Source organism: Aplidium turbinatum, chromosome 16 (assembly GCF_918807975.1).
Source record: "Aplidium turbinatum chromosome 16, kaAplTurb1.1, whole genome shotgun sequence".
Lineage (NCBI taxonomy): Eukaryota > Metazoa > Chordata > Ascidiacea > Aplousobranchia > Polyclinidae > Aplidium > Aplidium turbinatum.
In genome coordinates this window covers 8,929,931-8,949,859 of record NC_137487.1, presented here as the reverse complement: position 1 = coordinate 8,949,859, position 19,929 = coordinate 8,929,931, and the positions used below count along the sequence as shown (strand labels likewise).

Here is a 19,929-nt window from a genome sequence, read left to right as displayed (position 1 = left end):
AGAAACACCTTGATGCTTACCTAAAAATCTCTTAAGAGGTTTAAAAATTTCATTATGATCATTATAGTAAATCACTAATTTGCTTTTCAAAATTCTAACGCCACCCAACACCGGTCACGCATCAACGCATCCTACAAATGACAATAGCACAACAACGACATATCTTACGTTTTGGAACTGTTATGCAAACCGTAAAATGTAAACTGAAAAATAACCTTGCTTTTCAAGATCGTAGATAATGGGTGTGAACGGTACCAATAAAGCATTATTTATTGAAGATCAAATATTAGCTCAGCACTTAAAGCGTATATTAACGCATGTGCTTTATTTCCGGGTGGCCGCGAATATCAAAATTAACAACATCGAGTTATTTCGTTGAGAAAAGAACTTTTCTTGACTGAGAAAGCTTCCCTGAAAGGGTTGCCCTGATCGCTCAAGGTGTTTGTACAGTAGCCCTTTGAGTCAAAGATACAAAATCTTGTCAGCGAAGATGACGGTTTGAAATATGAGTTTGTACTTGTTTTCTGTACATTACTACACCCCTCTGCTGAAGCTGAACCAAGCGACTTCCATAAATTGCAGTTGAATTGCCTACTTTGGGTATTCTTGGTTTTGCCCATCTTTTCCTGTGGCAGTAAAGTGTTTAAACTTTTAAACTGAGTTTTTGGATTACATTTGGAGGCCGGTCGAAAAATATAAAAATTTAACTTGTATATTAAAACTATATTTATTTATACAAACACATTTAAGCTCACGGTAGTCTTGACCGTGCCAGATGTACTCTAAACGGGTACTAGATGGACTATCTCATCTCAATGTAGACCTATTGTTTTGTAGACTTATCCACCTTTCAACTGTTTTATGTTCTTCCGGTATGATGTCTCAATGAGTTTAAAAAATGATAACCCTAAATTCTGGAAAACGGTCCCGTGTGCTATGCGCCAATGCAATAACCATGATGTTACTCTGCAACGAAAACAGTGCTGATTTGCTAGCTGAACAATTAATTCCGAACCTAAGCAGAATCAGTTCACAAATTCAGACCTAGCTTCCAACTTACAATTCTAAACTGGTCTCACACAACTGTTGAGTTCAGGGCGAGGAAAATTTTAGTGCTCATATGTTCTACGTTTTTTTATGACACAAAATTCTCGCTCTTTTGCGACGTGTTTTAGTAACAATGCTGTAACGTTTTTTGGCTTTCGTATTTGGACTGAGCAAGCGACAACTGAGCAAGTGACAACTGAGCTAGCAACATTTCAGCAAGTGGCTGAAGTTGGTAAATGATAAAACTGAGCAAGTAACAACTGAGCAAGCCATAACTTGGCATGTCACAAGTCAGCAAATCAGTTTGACAAGCGATGACCAAGCACGTCCGACGTGAGCACGTAAATCTCATTTGCTGACTTGGCAGTAGCTGAAATGTAATTGCTGAGTTGAAGCACTTGCTGAGTTGTCGCATGGCGAGTCGTCCGGCTACCATTTGTCTTAGACAAAATCATGACAAATGTGTCAATGTCATAAGTTTATCAAAGGTTTACCGACATGTTTGCACAGCCAGGCACTTTTCACAATTGTTGCTGATCCAAGTTTATAGTTGGATGACAGAAAAGTCTTCAACAAACAGATTATTTGCTTTTCAATTTATTTCGGATACTTTTCTACTTTATTCTTTCCGATTCCAATTTCACTTTCAGCAAACCGCTTGACGACTTTAGCAAATAAAAGGATTTATTGACACTTTGCCACTAGACTTTGTCGAGTGCAGCCTGGAAAGACATTTTGCCTGTCCATTAATCAGTGACAAACCCAATAAATACTGAAACAAATTTTCGCTTTAAATTAAGGCTACGAATTGCTTAGCATAGAATCTTTAACAAAGATTTAGTGTATAAAAGTTCAAATAGTGAAAAAGCAAGCCACCAAGGAATAAATTGTAAACTTACTTGAATTTCTAAACAATTTCTATACGTGACACACAAAAAAAAAGTAAACTCGTGGATTTCGACCTCATCGATCGGACGTGGAAAAAACAGTCAACCAGGTACAAAATGTCAAAAGCCATGTTCTTCAAACGTGGGTGTTCGAATTAGTAACTACATGTTACTAATGGAATTCACAAAATCCCTCGTAGGCGAAAATTGCCGCTTAATGCAATTGCTGATGCAGCATTATCTTGCCTTCAATCGATCGAAAGTTGTTCAATATTGAATATATCGACCAGAGTTTCCCAACAATAAATAAATTATTAGACAATAGAGACACTGTCACTGCAAACAGCGCACTCTAAGTACATTTGCTGAAAGCAACAATACAAGAGTGCTGGTAATACTGCATCTGTGAGCTGAGCGTCACTAAAAATTGGCTTTCAAAGCACATACGATATTTTAAAGTTTGTTTGAACTGACAACTTTTAAAAATTTTCTCTTTTAATGCTTTTTTTATTCATTCTTTTTATTGTGAGTGGCAACTAATTGTCGGTCAGAGATGTACGGGATCAGGTTTTCTGGACTCCTGCTCCACTCCAACTCCGAAATCTGTGACTCCAAAGCTACTCCTGCTCCAAATGTTTTGGAAATATTTACTCCAAACGCAAACCATAAACTACAATCTACATTTTTTACGCTATTAACTTATACCTTCTCTATTCCCTGTCACACACACTTCCATAGTTCTCTATTCTGTTAAAAGAAAAGCATGTTTTGAAATAAAAAAGGTGACTTCTTGGAAAATGAAACCATAGAATTACACAAACATAATAACTATACCAACTACAACATAAATAGTTGTAGGCTACGCCGAAAATATCAATTGCCAAAAAATCAGACACTGGCTCCAATCTGGATCCGGCTGAAAACCAAGACTCGTCTCTTAAATGCCTAAACACTCCAAAACTTAGGCTCTTGTTTACTAAGTATACCCGTCTGGTGTCGGTACAGTCGCGCAGTTGATGAGGCACTCGCTTTGTGGTGATGCGATTCTTGTCCAACATTTTCCGGCTTTATCTCCATGTTGAAAAAAACACCATTCACCTCCACCAAAGGTGGAATAAGTTGACCAGGCCTAGTTACTGAAAAAAGGCTGGCCGAGGCAAAGAGATTGGCCACCTTACTTTCGTTAGTTTGTCGTATCCAAGTTTACCCCGAGTGGTTGAAGATTTGGATTGAGTGGATCGAAAGTCAAGGAAGGCCATATTTTGGTCTGTCCATCTTAAAAATAATGATTTGATTAGGGGCAAAATCACTAGCACTTTATGCTAACCATTACCTTATTGCTTAATCTAATCTAATGCATAACTCACGTAGCTGGCTGCCGGATCAATAGGTACGAAGTCAGTAACATATTGTTTAAACTTTGTTGACATGCTCTGAGCTTGCTCCTCATGAGATGCATTGTCAAACTGCGTCACATCTTCTTCTTCTGCCCCAATGGACGACATATGTAGTTGACGACAAGATCGATAGATTTAAAGTCAATAAAAAACTTGCCATGCTCTGAACTAATAACGCCATGCTCTGAACTAATAACGTGCACTGTCAAGTCCTTGATTTTATCCATCAGATCAGTTCGTTTTACTAAAGATTTGTGTCGTTTCCATCTACTTCCGTGTGAAGGAGCAGATCTGTGTGCGCAGCGCAACATATTATTTTAGCTCAAATGAGTTAAAGTTTGTTTTAAAGCTTAGTTTTCAATCCAAGATGAAAATGGTAAATCTTGGCTTGTTTTCTATCAACAAGATTAACGTATCGGAGTGCATAATCGCTGTAATCTCCAATTGATAGTAGGCTATAGCGTTGCCAGAAAACAGATCTTACTGACGAAAATATCTATTGCAAAACTGTCACTTGCAAAACAAAAGTCCAGTAAAAAAAACTGACTTTTTAGCCTACTAGTCTTTATGCAAAATTTATCTGTCAACAAGCAAACAGACACGAGTTGTTGCAATTGTAAAAATGTTTTTTTTTGTTTGTTCCACCTTTCACGGTCTTGGCTACTTGAGAACACTTTGCGATCTACCTGCAGACCGCGGACGACTAGTTGGGTATACTGGGCTTGAAATGTTGATAGGCTACGGTACATAAAAATCAAAAGGTAGGCTATCTACTCTGTTGAAGTAAATTTCCCCTTTTTTTTTTACATACTATGGCTTTGTTTCGCATTTTCCTCTGCCTAATGACTATGGACCTACTTGCATTTCATTTATCGTTCCGCTGACGTGTGTTCCCATAGGGCTGAATACATTAGAAGTTAATGTATAATCTACAGTATAATATTGCTTTTCTTAAAAACTAATTGTTATTGAAATGGATGAAAGTAAAAAAAAAAAAATTGAACAGTTTAAGTAGTTGAATTTTTATTCCTTGTATATTCTACTTAGCTGGAAACAAAATTTTGTTTGTTGCTTTCATGTGAGTGAACCTATTTTTCATTAACTATGGCAAATCAAAAGAAATATCTACAGCCACAGAATTTGAAAGTAAAGCTACAAAAGCGCTTAGAAAAGCACGAATTCAAGTTTTCATCTGAAATGTGAAGCATTGCATTCTTACAAATAAGTTTTTCGTGCACCAGTTGTGGGGTCAACTCGTTGAGATATTTATTGCCGCAACATACCACTGTGATCATATATGCAATTCAACAGGAAACAATGACAGAAGGGACATAATATAGTCTTCAAGTGAGCTGCTACCCTTATTTTGGCATGCCGTTTAGTGTCTTTGCTGCAACACAAAAAAATCAAACCGAAACGTGATTTTGAGCGATATCGAACCAACGTTCGGTTCGACAGCGCTCAAAAGCACGTTCCGGTTTGATTTTTTTACCAACGTTGCGCAGATGTTCTCACCAGGGCTGCGGAGTCTGACAAAAAATATACGATTCCAACTACTCGGTTTATAACTGGCCGACTTCAACCAACGCTACGACTCCTGTTTCAGTGTTGCCAGAATTTTGATGGTTGTCATTTTTTTAATTTTTCTAGTTGATGAGATACAATAGTCCCCGCTTATTAAACTCACCTTGGGTCCGAACAATCTTGGGCTTAATAAGCGGGTGGGCCTATGAAACGGGGGACATTTTTTATTACAGAAATATTAATTCTACTGATAAACCACTATTGCAATTTAATGGAAGGTATGCATTACTTCAAAACATTTCAAGCTAAGCAACACAACCAAAAATTATCACCACAACTGGACACATAACATAGAGATCTACAATCTGAAAAAGAACACTTCCTTAACATTCTGTTGAATAACTTGACTGAGCTGTTACATCACACCATGTTATTGCGCGGGCAAAATCATTTGTTTTCTGTTGCTCAAACGGTTCACGAACACTACCGGTAGTGCCAAGAAGCTTGTTCAACATTCTTTCAAGCTTATATGCTTCTAATACCCGACGATTGGTACATGTGTGAAAAACGTAATTTGCTCTCTCGCAAGTTTACTGAACGTAAATTTAGAAAAAATCCGTCATAATTTCTTTCAGCAACACCTCTCTATCCTTGTACAAAGCATGATTAGGCTTCTTTACTTTTGCAAAATCTTCGGCAAAGAACCAACGTTGAGCTACTAATTAATTAATTTCTTAATTTATAAACTACTTTTTCAACAAACTACTTGTTTATTTTCAACATTTTGTGGTCGAGTTTTTATTGGATCTGATGCTAGAGCAATAATTTTCCTTCTACAGAAGTCACTGCAGAATTTTGTAAAGTAAACTTTTTCAAAGAGTAGCCTACTTTGTTTTCATAAGTAAAGAATTAATTATATTATCTAATGGTACCTATCCCCTCGGTAGATGTAGATAATTGAACCACAATAACAAGAATTTTGATATTTTTTATACAAATTGGCCTTATGTAACATTTATGAGACCATCTGCCGTCATGTTTAATTAATCATGACAAACAGCTATAAAGATAACGCTTTCTTTGAACCTCAGCATTAAATGACAAATAAAGCAGATTGGTCTAAGTGTACCCTACATTGACAATAGCTTTCTTCCAATATATACGGACATTGATTTAGAGTTTGGAGAAAGTGATAGTGGCCAATCTGCTTCAAGATATCAGTTTTCACTGCTGATATAAAACTCGTTTATTGGTTTTAATGTTTAAATACTTTTTACTAAACAATAGCTCTAGACCCCCAGAGTCGTAATAAAACATTTTTCGCACCGTACTTTTAAGTTTTTGAAATTTTAGGATTACACAGAGTACGAGATATTTTTAGTAATGGAAAAGGTTAAGTAAAGTCTATATTGATTGAAGCAACGTTGGTTTATAGCATATAGTTCACCGCTTGATAAATTTGTTTTGTACGACAAGACGTTTTCTGTGAAATAAAATTTTATTAAACTCGTCTTCCTCCTGTTTTGTATCCTCGCAAGGCGTCGTCAATAAATTGATAAATTCATGGCCACTGGTGTGTGTTGCAGTAGTATGTAACGTTTTGTTCAAATCGAATTTTAATCCAGCTTGTGTCACTAAAATCACTGTTAATAACACATTACTTGAATCTACTGCAAGAAAACTACCCGAAGCTTTTTTATGAAAAGATCCTTTCATGCTGAGGACAAAAATTCTTTCATTCAATCTGAGGACACCAAACCACCAACCTCGAGCCAAATCAGAGTCTTGACGTCAAAAGTTCGGGCCAACGTGCACTATCACTTGGCAAAACAGATGAAACACTTTTTAATTATTTTTTTATAGATTACTAGCCCTTCATAAGCAAGAAAAAAAAAGTCCTCCATCGTCGAGGTCACATCAGGCTTAACTCTATTCCAGCAGTTACGAGCAGGGTCGTTAAGAGGATGGTTTGAACCCGGTACCGATGGGGTCCCTGGGTTTCAGATCAAGACACTTCTAAAAAATGCACTATTACCAAAAAGTAATTGTTTTGTTTAGTTCTCGACCCCTTGGAACGGTTGCGGGCCCCTAAAATTATCCCAGGCCCTGGTTCAAAAGTGCCTTCTGGACGGCCCTGTAAACTTTGCTGGTCTCGAGTGTGAGAGTTGTGAAAAAAATTGGGTCGTCCAGCGTATGAGTCACAAAAGGTTTGTTGAATATAAATGAATGCAGAGTTTTTGTTCCGATTTCTAAGTATTCGATATAATGATCATACAGTCAGCCATGGTCAGCGCTCGTCTATCCTTCATGCGGTAAGTTTTGAAAAAAATGATGACTATTATTCTCCACACTGTCAAAAATGTTGTTGAAATTTGACCTTTAACGGTAGCTTTTGAATTAAAAAGTGATGGTTCAATAAAACTATGACTAAATGGCGCATCTTCAGGATGATCAGCAATGCAGCCAAAACGATCACTTCATCGAATTTCACATTGTTTTACAAGTCACCCGCCATTCTTTTCCAACGGTCATCTAAAGGTGCATCAAACCAACGCAAGGATTTGTAAATATAACTTACAAGATTTACTCCTCTTTACCATGGCGACTGCATAATCACAAGGAAAGGCTTAGATGTCTCATTTGTATTTATTGTTATCTTGCAGCAATCTGCATAATTTATGTTCTTACAAAAAAAGTAATTTCAAACAGTTAAAAGATTTAATTTCTTTCAAGGTCATAAATTATTCAATCACAATGCTTAGTTTTTCTGGTTTATTTGATTTACTAAACAAACAGCAAAAGCTAGCTCCACTAACTGCATAATGTCAGACAATTGATTTTATTAAGTCTTTCTGAGAATGAAGTTACAAACAGAGCTCTAAAAGAAGAAAGTGTATTGATACTAGGTCTATGTCTGGAGAAGTTATAAAAAAAAATATCAAGAACGTAGATCACACATTTACAGTAGTTTGTGTATAAATTGTTACTCCTCGTCTTCTAAATTTTATATTTCAGAAGGAAAAGTAATTTTGCAATACCACACACAAATAATAAACAACAAATTGATGGTATTGAATAATGCTATTCACATAATACAAAAAGATCTTGCAACAGAATAGTTCTAGAAACTTTTGTGTATTTCTAGGGTTGTTATGCTCAACATGGCAGTTGGGTTCTTGATACTGTATATCTCTCATAGTTCTTTTAATGTTATTCACAGCCTTACAGGGAGAATTTTTGTTATTCAGACATATTAATAAATATAGTCTGAATTTAAAACAATGAAAACTATTAATACTACAAAAAGTGCTCAATGCTAAGCATAAAAGCAAAGCAGAGCGAATTAAATCAAATATAGTTATTACTATCTGAATCCTTAACAGCCTGTTTCACCTAACGGATCATCAGAAGGTCTTATTCAAATAAAATCTGTTTCAGTCTGAATTCACATTATTTTCATTGCAGGTTTGAATTTGTCCTTCAGGAACTGTTTTGCTTCCCTTAGTTGAACGAATGACAGCGACTTATTTTTCTTTTTTGGACATCGTTTTCAATATTATGTGAAGTCGTTTTTTTTAAAACTAAACATTGATATCATAGAAGAGTTTTTTTTAATGTAGCCTACAATTTCTGGATCACTATCTGTCACCGATCAATAAAGATTTTATCTTTGAAGTTCACATTCTTTTAGCCAAAAATAAATAGTTTAATAGCAATCACAACACGGGTGGTGATTGCGAGATTTAATAACATTGGAAGCCAACAGCCCTGGCAACAATACCAGAAAAAAAAAAACAATCAAACACTGTGTTTTGTTTTCAGGCTAGACCTAAACTCTGATTATGGTTTTTGAGTATATTGCTTAATTTTAGTTTTTAAAGATTCTCCCTTTTGAAAAAAAAACTTTTGTCTTGGTAGGCTACAACGTGAAACGGTAAAAGCAATAATTTTTGGTTATGGTCAACTCTGTTTAGACCGCAAACGCGTCTTAATATTCTGGCTGAAAAAGTGGCAACCGAACATTGTGCTGTTTACACAACAAGCATTCGCCAGACTGCTGGAGCCTATAGATGTCGTCGGAAAACGTAAAACAAAAGACTGATTTTGATATAATGTGTGGTATTTCACGCTAGTGGAAAAGTGCTATGCAGTCGTAACAAGCACAACAACTTGGTTTTGCATGATTTGTAATTATTGAAAACCTTCTTGCAAAGAAAATAACCTGACCAGTGGCGTAGCTAAAGGGGGCGGACTGCCTCGGGCGGCACGTATGGGGGCGGCACGTATGGGGGCGGCACTTTCAGACTACGATTTTTGATTTTGATTATAATCTGATAAAAAACACAGTTCATTTTCACATGCTTTTTCTTGAAGGGGCGTCAAAATCTGAATCCGCCCGGGCGGCACATTTCCTAGCTACGCCACTAAACCTGACCTCTGCACACACTTCATCTACATTCTACATTGCAGATATCAAGAGACAACAATACGACGAAATCACGAACATGTTAATGCTCAAACGGTCACTGAATCTTTTAAAAACCATGAGACATGTTACGCAAGGTAAGAAATTAAAATGTAGAAAACTTTGTTGTTTTAAGTTTAAAGAAATGGTAATAAAAGCAAAACGACATCTCTGCCAAGTGAAATCTTTTCATTTCGCTGCGATGGATCAAGGTGGGAAATGATTATCAGACCGCATAGTCATATCGTTGTCTCCCTGTCAGCATGGAAACATTTTAAAAATATTCTACATATTTGAAAAGTCTATTGGTCATGTGTCATTAACTACGAGCGAAGAAACGACAAAACCAAACAGCGATAGATAAACTTATTAAAAAAAGATGTGTAGGCCTACATGAGCGACGTACAACTCGTAGCACAACCCACTGCAGTGGCGTAGCCAAGGGGGGGGGAGGTTTGGGGGTTACAACCCCCCCCTCTTTGACACGCGTGTGACGTCACGATATTGAAAATGGTGCTTTAAGTCTAAAAAAAATTGCCTAGTTTTAAACAAAATTGCATTATTTTTTTTTTTCTTTCGCGCAAATTGCATTAAAAGAGCGAGTTTTGCCAATACCAAACGTTCAAACATCTCAGCCAGGAATTAACAACAAGAAAACACAGATACTTTGCTTTTTTTCCGAAAAATGCCGAAGAAAACATGATCTTATCCTTTTGCTATGCTACCGGACAGCACCATTTTACAGGAATATTCGTACCCACATTTTTGTTGAAAATGCTCTCAGAATGCACCAAATTCAATGTAATTTTTCAAAGTTTTCTGGGGGAGGCCCCCCAGACCCCCCGTCGTTGGGTGGTCAAAACCCCCCCCTTTCAAAATTCCTGGCTACGCTACTGCAATTATTCCAATCAGTGGGACCCACTGATTGGAATAATTGACAGCAAGCAACATCTTTGCACTGGCAACTTCGATGGTCTGTCGCCTCAGTGGTTCGTATCCTCTACAAGTAAGCATATGCCAAACTGTTAGCATAATGCTCCCAAAGAAGCTACGTCCGAAGATGTTTTGTACAATCCTTACAGTCATTAATTTGTCCGCCCCTTGTTTGTTTGTCGTATCCAGGTTTACACCTGGTGGTCAAAGATTTGGATTAGGTTGACGTGAAGGCAAGGAAGCCAATCTTCATGTCCTTATTCAGGCATGCCATTAGGTATCCTGTTAAAGACACAGCCGCATGCTCATTAGCGGTGTCGAACCGGCGCCCTTTCGGTTGCCGTTTCAACGCTTTTGCCGACTGTCCGCCCCTATAGCTACGTTATTTAAATTCCGGGCTTGATTGATTGAATCTTTATCCTCGGACTAAGAAAGCGTCTTGCAGAGCTTAATCCTGGCAGTTTCGCATACTTGTTTGGTAACAAGCAAACAGCAAGATTACGAAACGGTGGTTGAACTGCGCTTTTGCAACGCACTAGGGACACCTAGAAGATAGAAAAATTGACCGACAACAACACTTTTTAGTTTTAAAAGCTATAGCTTATTTAGGTTTCGAACAAAGTTCCCATGCGTAAACGTGAAGCGTCTTGCATAGACAGCAATTTAAGGTACAATATTTGTAACTTCCTTAGAAACTAGTCGTTTATTTTTGCAGTAGCTAATATTTTGAAGCGTGACAAACAATGTGTTTAAAGACATTATTTTTGATGTTATTTTAGTGTGAAACAAAAAATTTCCAATTTTATTGAAAAAAATGTGGACTTTATATTCACTAAATCTAATTACTCTAAGGTCTACATACAACCGCTTGTTAAACCACATATTCAGGAACTAAGTTAGGCCTATTTATAGTTGATTTCATGTAATCTATTAGTCACGAAGCCAGCTTGCTAGCAATTCCAATCATGTAACTGACCGCATTTCCTATTATAGATAATTTTCTAACGCTTGGCATTTTGCTGCAGTTTTTCCCTGCCCCACTGCTCTAGGAAAAGTTTTATATTGCTTACTAATCTGAAACTAAAATTTCCATGCCAAAGCAATGCAAAATGGCAGTTTCAAAGAGTATGTATACTTGTATAGCTTCAACATTTCTAAATACCAAAAACAGCACAAAGGTTTTTTTTTTCAGAGAATTTTAATTTGGTATTTTGCTTCATCGTAAAGCTGCTGCAGGTTTACACGAAAACGTAGATCGAAAGTTTTACGCAGATTTCAAACATTGCGTTAGATTTTATAGACGTAGAAAGGCAATTTCATACAACCGATAAATAGCCCATTTGAAAAATTGTAACGAAAGACAAAAGCGTACAAGCAAGCGTAAGGCAACGAAGAAAGTGGTAAGAAAGTGTGTATTCGAGCAGGATTAACTGCCAGGATTTTTGCAGGTGCTGATGCAACAACCAACAAGAACATAATAAATTTAACACCAAGAATGAAAAGCATTTTGAAGTCTGTCCCGTTAGCTCAGTGGTTGCTCAAGATCAAGATCAAGCGGCGCTGGTTCGACTCTCAGGGTGTGCGCTTGAGCAACGCACGTTAAGAACCGCTCTCCATTCAGCGGCATCTAATGAATGGAATAATTCCCTGGCAAAAACACTTCAATAATCGGAAAAATTCACTCTGCCAATCTCGGTAACCGACCCTGCGTCAAAAGCCTCTACAAGTATGCGAAACTACCAGGAATAACCTTTCAAGGCTTTATTAGTTCAAGGATAAAGATTCAAAGCCAACCAAACCAACCAAACCAAGCAACATAAAAACGTTTGGTTTATTACAGAACATAATGGTTTGAACAATTCAACAATATATATATATTTTTTTAAAACAATGAAAACTATCAATACTACAAAAAAGTGCTCAATGCTAAGCAAAAAAGCAAAGCAGAGCAAATTAAATCAAATATAGTTATTACTATCTGAAGCCTTTACAAATTGTTTCACCTAACGGATCATCAGAAGGTCTTATTCAAATAGAATTCTATTTGAATAAGACCTTCTGATGATCCGTTAGGTGAAACAATTTGTAAAGGCTTCAGATAGTAATAACTATATTTGATTTATATATTTTTTTAAATTTACAGCTGAAAACTACATTTACTGCAAATTCAGTTTAAATTTAAAAAATCCTATATGCTTGTTGTTCAGCTACATCTTCTAAACTCAATAATTACGCTTTGATTATGTCAAACATCGTATTTCAACAGGGCTTGTATTTGTAATTTCAATGTAATTTCTCGTGATAACTGATTTCGAATACAAAACTTCGACAAGTTTATTTTTCAAGACCAATGTTTCAAAAAATGAATTTAACAATACCCACCAATTCATCAGAGTGAGTATGCTTTCTGAGAATAATATTGACTGATTTTAAACTAATCACTTTTAATGGTCTGAAAATTTTACATATATTTTGCTTTTTTTCAGAATTTTTGAGCTTCCATTTGGAACAAAGGAAATAGTGATAGTGGCGTCCATTGTCCTGACTTTGTGCGTTTTTGGAATAGTCGCTAACACCATCACCATTGTCGTGATAGCAACATCCTCCAAACTGAAGTAAACCTAACAACTAGACTACTACTACTACTACAGTATCAGAGCCGATGCGGCCTTTGATGAACTAGATGGTCAGTTCGTAAATTCTTCCAATGTTCCCTTTGTCGTGCAGTGTCCCAAAGTGTTCTTGGTTGGCTAATTGATGTAGGGGAAGGCGGGGCAAGTTGTGCAACGGGGCAAGTTGTGCAAGTCTCCGTTTGAAAGAAAATAAAGAGCGTAATGAATCTTTAACGCCATTATTATATTTTATTTATAATGCCTTTGAAGCACGTGAATTGCAGTTATCAGTTTTTTGAACAAGTTAGGCTTGATCAACGGTATAAGGTGTTTAGGTCTTAGGATCTAAATTCGGATGCAAACAAAATTTTGATTTTTTAGATGCACAGTAAAACTAGCCAAACTTTAGCAGTAGGGGTCAGTAGACATATGATGTAGGCTAGTTGTATTTTCGCAGGTAAAATTTTGTCGTACATTTGTTGGTTTTCTTCAAATTTTTTGTTCTTTAAAAAAAGTGTGAATGGGGCAAGTAGTGCAATTGATGACGGGGCAAGTTGTGCAACTGTTCCTGTAAACCGCCTTTGTTAATTTACAAATGTTCTAGCCTATTAACCATTTTTACATAGTTTCAAAGTCTTCCACGTGAATAAATGTAAAAAATGACAAGTGAATGAATGTAAAAATAGCTGATTTGTTAAATTGTCTCTACTTTTGCTGGCCGTAATATGTTGCTCAACTTGCCCCTAGTAAAAACGAACGATTGTTGTTGCTCAACTTACCCCATGGTGCTACACAGCTTGCCTCATGGTGCTGAAAAAGTAATCCGGGCAAGTTGTGCAATCGTTACTTAAATTTGAATACAGTGCAAAATAATAAATAAAACCAACCAGTTTTTGTCTAAAAACTTGGCTTCTTAGCATGGATTTGAAATGCAATACTTGAGTCTTCGAAAAAGTTAGTGAAAAAAAAAAAAGATTTAAAAAAAAAACCTGCTCAACTTGCCCCGCCTTCCCCTATTTCGTTGAAAATTAGATATAGATGTTGTTCGTTGCCTGCCACGAGCACGTCTCCCGAGAAAGCGACCGCTTAGACAAAGATTTTCGAATTCTTCTTTTCTGATGATGTGACCGAGAAATTTGAGTTGCCTTTGAGTTATGTTGTTCAACAACTAGACTACCGGTAGTTAATTAAGAAAAGGAAAAGTTTAGATGAAGAGTAAATTTGTGGTACAAAACTTAAATATTGCGAAATGCGGTTTCATAGCTCGAAGGTGCAATTCTTTTTGTCCTACTCTCTCCAGGAGCTTCTCGTCATAATTAACTCTGACGACAAGCTCTTAAAGAGAGTCAGACAAAAAGAACTGCAGTTTCCAGCTATGAAAAACTTTCTCTTTGTAATATAAAACTTTACATGTTAAATAGAATGCAGTAGAATTTACATGTTTTAAATGTCAGTTTGTAGGCCTACTTTGAAATACTTTTGCGTCAAAGGGGAAAATTTCTATACTGTTGTATTGGGAAGCCGCCAATCAGGAAAAGATGCGCCTGCAAACTTAGCTTACAAAAATAAAATTTTGCAGTTTAAATTTATACACGACTTTTAATTGAGACCAACACATTTACGCTAACGTAAGAGTCCAATTTAAAACTAGATTCTTGACAACAATTTAGTCTGGAAAAAAGTGAACATCTGGTATATTTACATTAAACAAAATAGGGTCTTTCTTGTTTTTCTTGCAAGGTAACGCGATCTAAAATAGACTTATTTTCTTACAAACTTGTCACGCACTAGTTAACTTTTTCTTGTAGATATTTTTTTCTCGCGCAAGTCTGGGAAGTTCAATTAAGGAAATAAAGTGTTTGCTTTGCAAATATCATATAAAAATCGAATAATGAAATATTGTGCAACAGTCGATAAATGTCTCGGCCGTTGTATTAGACAAGTAGAGCGTTAAAAGCAAAACTATATAGCTTATAAAAACATTGCAATAGCAGAATTTGCTGTGGTGCCCACCACAGGTGGTACATATTTCAGTGAGCTTGCCTAGTAAAGTTTTAAAACTAACACAAAAAAAAACAGTTTTAACAGAAAACCATTTTCGTTTCAGCTCTTACTATGCAGAAACCTATTTTCGGCTACACACATGAAATATACCAAATTAAATCACTATTGTCAACACATCTTTACAACCTGTATCTTCCAGAGACGAGTCAGCTTATTTAGAAGTTTTCTTTTTTTATATAAAGCAAGAACAATTTTGAAGGAATTTTGAAACAATAGTTATTTTGATAATAATAATCATTTTATTTACTGCTAAGTAATAATTCGAACCAACAGAGCAGTTCTCCAACAGATGGGCCAGGAGCAGCAGATAATGAGATCTATAGAAATGCGGCAACTGAAGTTCTTGGGTCACACCATGAGGAAAAGCGAACTTGAAGATTTATCTTAAAGTGGAAAAATACTAGGAAAACGGTCAAGAAGAGCTCAAAGATTCACATTTTTGCACAATTTTCAACCACATATGAAAAACCCTACTAAAATTTGGCAAAACGCACGAGATCGATCAAACTGGAACATCATTGTACATCGAGGGCTGTATCAGCCATGATACCTAACAGAGAGAATAATACGTTACATTAGTATGCTTTGTATAGCATTATGCTTGACATTTCGCACTCTTTTTTTGGTTTTACAGTAGCCTACTAGGCTACTATAATTCATAGATCTACATTTAATTAATAGATATAAAAATAAGAAACTTCAAAAGTTTATCACGTTTCTTTCAATTCAGAACGACATTCTACTTGCTAATTCTGAGCCTGAGCATATCCGATCTAGTGTCTGCTACAATCAGTCCCTTGGCTGTTTACCGAATTACATGGGGATTCGATGAGTGGAAATGGACCGGATTTTTGTGTACTGTAAGTAGGTTACGTAAACTACACTACTATGCAGTGTTGGGTACTATAGAAAGTGACACATTATATAGCCTATGTGTTTGTGTAAACGTTATCATACTAAAACTAAATCCTAAATCATATCTCAAAGAGCATTGAAGACAAAATTGTTAATTTCTTCTAACAAAGCCCGTAACACAGTGAACTTTTGAAAGCTAACATGAAAGTCAAAGCGTATACACCTGTCCCATGCGACTGGAGTAATCAACGCGACAAACTTATAAGTAAAATTGGTTTGATGCTTTCTCAAGTGTCAGACCTATTCTTCAAAAGTTTCACCCAAGCCATAAAATTTCACCTCACACATACGTACTGTAGTAGCACTATTTAGTAGCTTACAATAGTAGCTTGGATGCATAGTACAGTAATAACAGTAATACCTACATCTACAGACACATACATGCATGCATACATACTCATTAGCCTACATAGTCACCTACTGTAGACCTACAATAGCCTACACACATATCACACACACACATACAGATATAATTAATCTATCCCAAATTCGATTTGAGTACGTTTGTTCATTGTTATGCACTTTTTATGGCTTCTTGCCTAACCAACTATTAACTTTTTGTCATTTTTTTGCTGTTTTTAGATGTATTGAGCGATAAATGAAATGCTTTTATTAATTTTTCAGATGTACTGGGCAATCGATATTTGGACATCTTTTGTCACAGCTTTGCATATTCTCATGTTTTCTGCATTTCGGTTCATCTCAATTCAGTGGCCTCATCGTTACAGTGCGTTCACAGCAAAGAGAACAAAAGTAAAGAAAACTATTTTATTTCAATGTTTAGCTTGTGTCTTGAAAGCATTAGCATAAATAGTTTGAGCTTGTTTTTGACAAAAAGTATAAAAGTATAAACTAAGCAATAGATGTAACATTGCTTACAGCAACAGTCAACCACACGCACAATACAAAACAGACAGAGCTTTGATAAAAACGAGTTTTGTACGTCAGAGAATATCTGTTTTTCATTTTGAAGTTTGGAGACAAACTATATAATGTATGAAGAAAACTATAATGACTACTCCAATAACAAAAAAAATGGGTAGGATAAACCACAACAAACTATAAAAATATTTCATTTTGACAAGAATGCACTCAAATGATTATTATCATTAATATTTGCAGATATCAATATGCTTTGCTTGGTGTATAACGTTTGGTGGTGGATTTATTCCTTTGTTATTTTGGTTTGGAGCAAATGAGCGTGTCAGAGGCACAGGCTTACCCGGATCGAACTTTCCATCTTGTTCAGTTAATCTTCCAAGGTACCGAATCTTTAAGCGGTGTTGCGGTGTTAGGATGACTTGGTGTGGAAACAAAATGCTAGTAATCTTAATCAGAATAAAAAAGGCATATTTCAGTCGGCTACCAGGCCTAACACGTCAATGAACATAGCTGTTTGTTTGTTAGAGAAATGCCAAAGTGTTGCCTTGAGGCTTTGCCTAAAAACAAACCAGCAATCCAGCATAAACGTTTTTTAAGTTCACATAAACTATTTCTAGTATAACTTTGATAAACTTGTCCAGAAATTGTAAACGCTGTTTTTCTCATCTTCAGTAAACACATGGCCTCAATTTTACAACTCATCATCTGCCACTACATTTTAGTTGTAGCCTATTAAGTGAGTATTGTATGGTTCTTACAGAAATACATTTACAAAAATGTAACTTTTATGGCTCACTTGTGAAAAAAAGGTTCCCGACCCCTGACCCCTGTATTAGACTATACACCACCTCAGATATTGCTAGTAATGTTACGTTTTTGAAAATATATTTGCAAAGACAAAATCTGTGCAAATTTTGTTCGCCCCTCCCAAAAGATTTTATGGCTATAGCCTATGAGTATTAAATTAAACATTTCTGGGGCAGCACTGCGCTTTTGAAAATATGTTTTTTTTTAAATTTGTTATCTTGTAATTTCAATAATGTTTTTCAATCAAACATGTGTTTTGTTGATTATATCTGTGGATGCTATAACCTATTATCAACAAGATTGTACATTTGTTAAACTGTTGCTTTTCAGCTTGCTTCAAGTTCGGGTTTACACCAAAATTGCCTACCCAATATTTTTCTACATCCCATTCATTTTGGTTATCATTTTTTCCTTGGGAATAGCCTTGAAGCTGTATTTGAAACGAAAAAAGCGAGAAACATTGAAAGGTGACATGTTGTGAAGAGTTATTTAACAAATTTGCAACGTCAACACAACACAGATTTCAGAATAACTCTTTTTATCTCTGTAAAGGAAAAGGCAATAAGCAGGAGATTGACACAACAGAAGTTAAAAGAAGAAGGAAGGAACGACAAATTCTCCTACAGCTCGGTCTTATTGTTGGTTCCTTTGTGCTCGGTTACGTTCCCCGAACCGGTAATTTAATAGCCTAGTGGATATGCTATTTTAAATGTAGGCTGTGTGTATGCTGTTTTAAATGTAGGCTATTTTAAATGTAGGCTACTAACTGTGTGTAAAATTGTGTTCTTGTGAGGTATTGTTTTTGTTTGTATACACGGATTATCACATGCAGAATTAGACAGCTTTGGTCCATACTTTTCACGCGTTGGAAAGCCATTGGTAGAAAATGATAAAAATTAGCTAATCAATTTCATTTATATATAGGCTATGCAATATGCATACTGTATAAGTGTATATGCGGAAAAATACGCTAAGTTACAAAATTATTTGTAAACTGTAAGCTCAACAGAGTTTAAACTTCATGCGTTTTAATGAATAAATCAATAATCTCTTCAAACAATGGGAGTTTCAATATATTCTCCAAAAATATAAACATGATACAATGCTAGAAATAAGTACCAATTTAATATTTTGATTTGGGACAATTTACTGCACAGCAAACAAGTGCTGATGTTTCAACATGTTTTACTATTTTAAACTTGATCTCAGCTCACCACTTTTTCAATCTCAATGCGCCCACAACCCCAGCTGAAGAGTATTGGCTTTTCTCCTTTCTGGAATACTTAGCTTTACGTGTGAGCGAATGTTTCAACCCCATATTCTACATCATATCTTCAAGGTTAGTGTGAACGATGATTTGCATGTAACCTGGTTTGATAGCAGCAACCAATATTTCAGCATTGATTCTTTGAGTGAATTTTAATATTACGTAACCTTTTGAATAAAGCAGAATTTGCTCAATAGAAAATCAGTGCATTCAACTAGTTGCAGGTACAAAATAGGTATGAATTATTAAAAAGCTCAAAATAATTAATTTACAAAAGCTTTGAAACTGCAATGCAGTATCTTTGCATGTGATTATTCACATTAGTACAATGCGCTCTTGTGTAAAATGAGCCAAGCTATCACGAGATGCTTCAGGTTATAATCTGCACTTTTTTTATTTTCAAAGCAACATGAGGAAAGAAACTAAAAAAACATTGATGTTTATTTGGAGAAAAACATCATGCATCAAAGACCAACTCTCATCATATTCGACCACAACTGGAATGTCCAGCCAACTTTAAAGGTCAAAAAAGTTTCATTATTCTGGAAGATCGTCTTCGATGTTTCAACTATACCACTTGTCTTACAACAATGGGAGGTATAGTAACAAACATCATGGATGACAAAAAGGGAACGTCAAAATCTTCAAGATAAAAAACATTTCTCGAGCACGCAAGAAAGGAAATTCTTTTTGTGCTAATAAACAATGTTGTAGCTAACATTATCTTACTACAAACGAACAGAAGTCTGTGTTTATGAGGTTAAAGGTTTTATCCAAACGATTTTACTGCATTCACAATTCAACGGCTATGAATGTAGCCTACATCAGATCTTTCAGTAATCCTACCATATATGGTTCTCAGTCTATACGCGACCATAAGCATCAAGTTGTATTCTTTGTCTCTGAACAGGGCCGTCCTGTTAGCTCAGTGGTTACGCGCCCGACTCAAGATCAGGCGGCCCTGGTTCGGCTCTCGGGGTGTGCGCTTGAGCTAAGGTACTTCAGGATTACGGTAAGGGTTTCAACACTTCGTACTGTCAATCTCGATATCCGGGCCGCGAAATTTCGAAAAAAAATTCGCGTTTGGTTCTGCCTCAGTGGTTGAAAGCTTTTGCAAGTATGCAAAACA

The 19,929-nt window shown here is 36.0% G+C and overlaps 1 protein-coding gene across 1 annotated transcript; it reads left to right on the top strand.

Annotated features, from left to right (window-relative positions):
• The first annotated feature begins 7,120 nt into the window (after positions 1–7,120).
• Positions 7,121–19,320, top strand: LOC145785176 (growth hormone secretagogue receptor type 1-like). The gene is made up of 10 exons (XM_082596870.1): positions 7,121–7,167; positions 9,326–9,418; positions 12,740–12,868; positions 15,660–15,789; positions 16,469–16,597; positions 16,967–17,106; positions 17,864–18,000; positions 18,086–18,208; positions 18,743–18,872; positions 19,206–19,320. The coding sequence occupies exons 1-10, from the start codon at positions 7,121–7,123 to the stop codon at positions 19,318–19,320; spliced, it is 1,173 nt and encodes a 390-aa protein (XP_082452996.1).
• Positions 19,321–19,929: the final 609 nt, after the last annotated feature.